The sequence below is a fragment of the Plecotus auritus genome (genome assembly GCF_963455305.1).
Source record: "Plecotus auritus genome assembly, chromosome: X".
In the NCBI taxonomy this organism is placed as follows: Eukaryota; Metazoa; Chordata; class Mammalia; order Chiroptera; family Vespertilionidae; genus Plecotus; species Plecotus auritus.
This window is the reverse complement of record NC_137784.1, coordinates 99,103,970-99,109,969: the sequence shown is the minus strand read 5'-3', so window position 1 is coordinate 99,109,969 and position 6,000 is coordinate 99,103,970. Positions and strand designations below refer to the sequence as shown.

General features: G+C 49.1%; 1 protein-coding gene across 2 annotated transcripts in view; it reads left to right on the top strand.

The window, feature by feature from the left end:
* The first annotated feature begins 3,161 nt into the window (after positions 1-3,161).
* Positions 3,162-6,000, top strand: part of TMEM255A (transmembrane protein 255A) — a 60,373-nt gene continuing 57,534 nt past the window's right edge. Inside the window, exon 1 of one of the 2 annotated variants that reach the window (XM_080652378.1) lies at positions 3,162-3,410. In XM_080652378.1, the coding sequence (XP_080508504.1) occupies positions 3,353-3,410 (58 nt within the window). In that variant the 5' untranslated portion in view covers positions 3,162-3,352. The remainder of the gene's footprint in view (positions 3,411-6,000) is intronic. The other variant, XM_080652377.1, reaches the window with a different exon arrangement.

The window sequence follows — 6,000 nt, the reverse complement described above, 5'->3', positions numbered from 1 at the left end:
GTGGGTGGTGATAATCAGAATAATCAGGCTAGAGAGACAATGGCTGGTGTGTGTGTGTGTGTGTGTGTGTGTGTGTGTGTGTGTGTGTGCGTGTGTGTGTGTGTGTGTGTTATAGTAGCCCTCACTGGCATGAAACACCTGTTCTCTTGTTCTTGTATCTAGGTGGCTTGCCTATTGATCAGTTTTGCTATGAGTCTATTAATGTAGCAAATCCACATGTGTTGAATAAAATCAGAATGGAGCTCATGAAAAATTGCCTTTGCTTTTTAATTGCCCAGCTCATTCTGAGTTAAAATAAACTTTCTTTTGGGGGTCTTTGTGCCAGGCTTGGTTGAAATGTGAGTCTCCCCCCAACAACCCCAGTTCCTATTCTAGTCCTTCCCTTTATCTCAGTTCCTCCTCTGTCCAAACAAGCATACAATCCCTGGGGAGAAGACTGCTACTACTTTCTGAGCTGCCACAGCTGCTGCTATTGTCACTACCACTGGACTCAAAGTCATTTTTAACTTGACTAAGAGCCTGCTGTGTTCCAAGTTCCATAAGGTACCTCAAAAGAGAGTCTAAAGGAAATATACATAGTTATTTTAAATAGCCAGATCCTGTAGCAATTTCTAAAATAGCTTTTAATATTCACACAGGATTCAGTAATACAGATGTTGCATAAAGCAAGGCTCACCCCCATTAAGGGCACCTCACTAGTATATGGCTTTGAATACAAAGGTCAAATTACATATGCCTTATGTGTCAATTGATGAGTAATGTGCTTATCTCTAAAATGAAAAGACCTCATTCTCTCCCTTGAAATCAGCATGGTAACAAGTTTCTATTTGGCTTCTTTAGGGATCTCTAGCTATATGGTTGCTTTAGGGAAGCCAAAAATCTCTAAAGAAGGTATAAAACAGTTTTTTCCAACCTGTATAAAACCCTCTTTTCTTCCAGGCTACTTTCACAGAAACAAAATCAGTTAATTATGAAGTACTCCTGAGAATTCAGTGCTGATTGTCAGAGTTTTTTACATTAAATATATGAGATATTTAGAATGGGGGAGGAAGAGATAAGTAAACAGACCTGAAGACAAACATGGCAAGAGTGCAAATATGGGATTTCTCTCTGCCTTTGTGCAGCTCATGGAGATGGACACATAGGCCAAGCATGCTTAAGACATACATTTCTACAACATCTCATCTCTATCTAGGACATATATCACAGATTTCTAAACCACATCTATAGTGTAGAGTTGCTAATAATACCTGACACAGCATTCAGCCTGGTCCCTGGGGTGTGCCCAAGTTCTTTACAAAGGGTTTCCTTTTTAACCTTCAGGAAGCATCTTTTCTTCCTTTGGAAGATGGGAAAGGGCCAGGGCCCTTGGTTCCATTTCCTGCAAAAGGAAACAAAGTCTCAGAGTAGATTAGCAAACCAGAGCTGGGAGAAAACAACTACTCTTCTTCATCAACTCTCAGAAGTTTTTTTTTTTTTTTTAAATATACTTTATTGATATTTTACAGAGAGAAAGGGAGAGGGATAGAGAGTTAGAAACATCGATGAGAGAGAAACATCGATCAGCTGCCTCCTGCACACCTCCCACTGGGGATGTGCCCGCAACCAAGGTACGTGCCCTTGACCGGAATCGAACCCGGGACCCTTCAGTCCGCAGGCCGACGCTCTATCCACTGAGCCAAACCGGTTTCGGCCAACTCTCAGAAGTTTTATGCTCAGTTCTGAGATGGGTTTTTTTGTGTGAGGTGGTGGGGGGGTGCGTCACAGAGAAAAGGCTGCAAGCAATCATCAGGGGAAGGTGGTTGGAAGGAAACCTGGCAAGTGGAACCTGGGAGCTCTCACTGGGACAGATGGATGCCTTAAAAAAGGTCAATTCCCTGGTATGCACAGAGCTGAGTTTCCAAAAGGAGCTGGCACCCACTGTTATCCCCTCCCTCGCCTTCCACTTCCTGTGGCCACCAGGCAGATGTCTTGGGGCACTTCAAGGAAGCCTCATCTTGTTCTGTGACTGTTTTGAGGGCATCAGAACCACGCTTCTGGGCTGACAACATAGTGCTCCCAGCCCAATATTCTAATGGGGTCCGAAAGGACGCGTTGAAGAAGGACTTGGCTGTCCTCCAAGATTAGGGACATTCCCATCTCATCCCCAGTTTTCCTTAACAATCCACAGTGGATCTCTCAGCCATGACTTTATCACTCTTTCCAAAGCTACTTATGTTTTCATCCTATTGCACCTCTTGGGGCTAATGAATTCCTTGGGTTTTTAATATGGCATATAGAGTAATATTTATTTTCAGCTGCCATGGTGGGAAGATCACTAACCTGGGAGTCCAACAGAACTGGGTTCAAATCCCACCTCTTCCACCTACTAGCTGAGTGACTACAGGAAATTTTCATTCCTTTTCTGAGACTCAGGTTCTTCATCTATAAAATGGGGTTCTTGATAACTCCTCTTTCTGCCTTGCATGTCTGCTAAGATGAGAAAATTAGGTGTTTGACTTAAAAGCTGCTTCAACAAAAGCACAAACTGGGGAGCTGATACAGAGTCAGATTTGTTTTAGCTGGATCTCCTTCTAGCTCTTGGATGCTGTTGGTTCTAGAATTCTCAGATGTGAATAAGGCTGTGTTCCCTCTTCCCATCTCTGCATAATTTTATACACTCTGGTCACATCCCTTCCTAGCCTTCATCTTTCTAGACTAAAGAGTCTGCGTTTGTTTAATCTATCTTCATATGGCAGTCCCCTCCACCCTCCTCCATCCCCTTGATTATAGAGTGGCCCTTCTCTGGATCATGTCCAGCTCCATTATGTCATTCTGGAAGCACTAAGTCTAAACCTGCACAAATGTGTGTGTGTGTGTGTGTTCCTCAGCTCTGAACCTCAGACTCTGCCCACTCCCCAATTATAAATCCTAGAACACGATGCTTGCCCAAGACCCTCTCTCCAAACTACAGAGAAGGCCATTTGGTCCCAGGCTGTAGCTTCCCCCTCTTTCTCTGCGCAGCCTTGGCCCCAAGGGGCAAAAACAGCTCCCTGTCTGGCTTGGGAGGCTGGGAGGTGGATAACTAGGATGGGGGGGGGGGGTCGAGGAGGACGTAGGGGGGTCTTGCGCAAGCGCACACCAATGCTGGATCGCCAATGCTGCTGCCTCCCTCGCCAGAGGGAGGCAGAAGAGGAGGGAGGGAGGGGAGGAGGAGGCGGCACTTGAGCTGCAGCTCGCAAACCCAGGCAGTCTCTCTCTGAGAGAGAGAGAGGGGGAGCGGCTGCCGAGGAGTAGGATGCTCTTCGGGGCGCCCTGAGCCAGGGACGCCTGAAGCAGCCTCGTTGGCCAGGGCAACAGGGCAGCTTTCACCATGCATCAGTCCCTGACTCAGCAGCGGTCCAGCGATATGTCTCTGCCCGATTCTATGGGTAAGTCGAGCCGCTCTTCCTAGGCGGCGGCAACAAGGGGTGAGTGCACTGCCTTCTGGACAGGGAGTGCCCTGACTGCCCGGAGAGGCGGGGAGCTGGGTTAAGGAGAGGGTCCTCGCGCCCCAGCCTCTGGGTCTAGGACCAGAGCCCCAGACGAGCGGCCCAGCGGGGGAGGGGGCAAAGCGCTGAGGTTGGAGCGCCCTGCTAGCTTGGGAATCTCCTTGCCCGGAGTGTGGGTGTGAGTGTGTCGACAGACTTGCAGCCGGTGGTAAATCCCAGCTGTCTGGGGATCAAAACAGTTCCCTGCAACCTGCGCCTTCGCTTTCCATTCGACGGTCTCTCTTTGCAAAGTCCGCGTCACTTCTAAGAGCTCTATAATAACAATAATTAGAAGAAGCGGGGTCCGCGCCCCCTCCCAACTCCATCGAAGCTGCCCTGAAATTCAGAGCTGTAGTGGGAGGGAGACTGACTTGCACCTCTCTGACGGGGAGGTTTGCGCAACCCTGGGGGATGGGCGGGTTGGGGAAGAAAAGAGGTGGGGCTGGCGGGAGGGGAATTCCTGAAGAATCACTCAAGACAGTCCAGCCCTGCCGTCTGCAGTTGCAGGATCAACATTTCTTGAATTTGATTCCTGTTCTGCTCCAAATACAAGATATGTAATGTGTGTGTGTGTGTGTGTGTGTGTGTGTGTGTGTGTGTTGGGGGGGGGGCGAGAGTACGAGAAAGATCGAACGCGAGCCCGCGCATCTTCTGAAATCGCAGTTTCCCTCTCTGGGTGGAATAGAGGTGGGGCAGGAACAAACTAGCCTGATTTGGTTCAACACCTTTCCTCATCAAAACTGGGGGATGGCTACCTCCAGGCACTAAATTGGCTGCCCCTCAAAGCTGCTTTCTCATAGTTACAAACAAAACACAAACCCAGTTCTTCTCAGCTGTTAGGCACCTTCCCAAGCCCTATGATTTCATTGGGCGTAGAAATTAATTTGGAGCCCAGGAGAGCGGGAGGGGATTGTTAAACCCTGATCCCACCTAATCTTAAAAATCGCATCAAATACACTTTAACCAAATAGAATTCTCTCTTTCCAACATACTTTGCATTCTGCAAAATCCCTCCGTCTTGAATTCCTGCCATCCAGTCTGCTCAGGTCTTCTCCGAAGAATTTGCGGGAACACCTGGAGGGGAAGGGTGGGAGAGGATTGCACCCAGTCTGTGAGCTTCCTATTGCTGGCAAAAGACTAGGTCTCAGCAGAATTAGTTCACTGGAGGGGCCTCATAAAGTATAGTCTCCTAGATGGGGGAAAGATCCATATTTTTATTGGTTTTGCATATTCAGTATAATAATTTGCTTTTTTAAAAGGGCATAGTTATTTGTAACGTGATACAAATGAGGCCAAGAACTTGGGTCCGAACCAGAACCCAGCAGTACCAGACTCCCCCCAGCTCTCTCCCTAACACGCACACACACGCACACACAATGCACTCCTCACCTTGGCCAGCTGTGGCGCCAAAGCTGCCCTGGCTCCCAGACTCTAGGCAGCTGCGCAGGAGGGCGGAGGGAGGGGGAAGGGGATTGCGGGGTGGGGGTTTCCGCAGCACTCTGCCTGCAGCCACCACAACCACCTGCCAAGCAGCCCACCCTCTCCCTCGTGCCTGGCCATCCGCTTGCGGAGGAGTAGACAGGTTAGTAGCCCAGGGCTTAAAATGTTGCTACTTGGCACACTGCTCTGTGGGTTGGGGAACAAAATGAAGAGATTCTTGGGCTCCCAGGGGCCCTCGGCCAATCTTGCATTTCCTGAAAGGTCTGCGCAACAGGAAGCTGAGTGGGCTTCATCCAGATACTGCGGGAGAAGAATCATGGATCCCTTATGGAGCAGGAGTATGCTCTATGCATCCCTCTTTGGAAAGTCCGCAGATCCCGGGCGCCAGCAAATTCCTGAGTGGAGTGGTAACCATGAATTTTCACACTTTGGACAAGGGAGTCTAGGCTACTTAGGAGCTACTCCCACTTAGCTCTGGCAACACCATCTTCCTTTGCATGGAGTGGAAGGGGAGTACATGGGTCAGTCTCCAAGGGCAGCATTTCTGAGGGGATTCTCCCTACAGGCAAGACACAACCACAGCCAAAACAGTAAAATTTAAAACACAGATACACTGAACCAAGGTGCCTGCACTATATGCTAAGTTATTTGTTTACTCGCTGCCTGGGGATGAATGGTTAGTCCATAGCTTGGAGCTGAGCAAAGTGCTTGGCAATAGAAAGATGGTAATCTGACTCCAGCGTCCCTTAATCCCTTCCCAGCACCCCTTTTTCCCTTTTAGCAACACCACCCCCAGCGGCTAAGGCACCTCTACTACAACAGGGCACTCCTTCCCTCCCAGATAACACTTTGTAACTCACCGGTGGGTGTCTCTGGTCAAAGATTTGCTAATGAGGGTGGGGGGGATTTCAGTGCCTTTAGGGAAATGTTTGGGAGACTGGCAGAGCCTTGAGGATCTTCTGTGGGCAGCCACTTGTTTCCATGGATGCTCAAGGCTGGCACTTCCTGTGACCTCCCCCCCCCCCCGCCCCGCATGTGGCAAAGCTAAGGT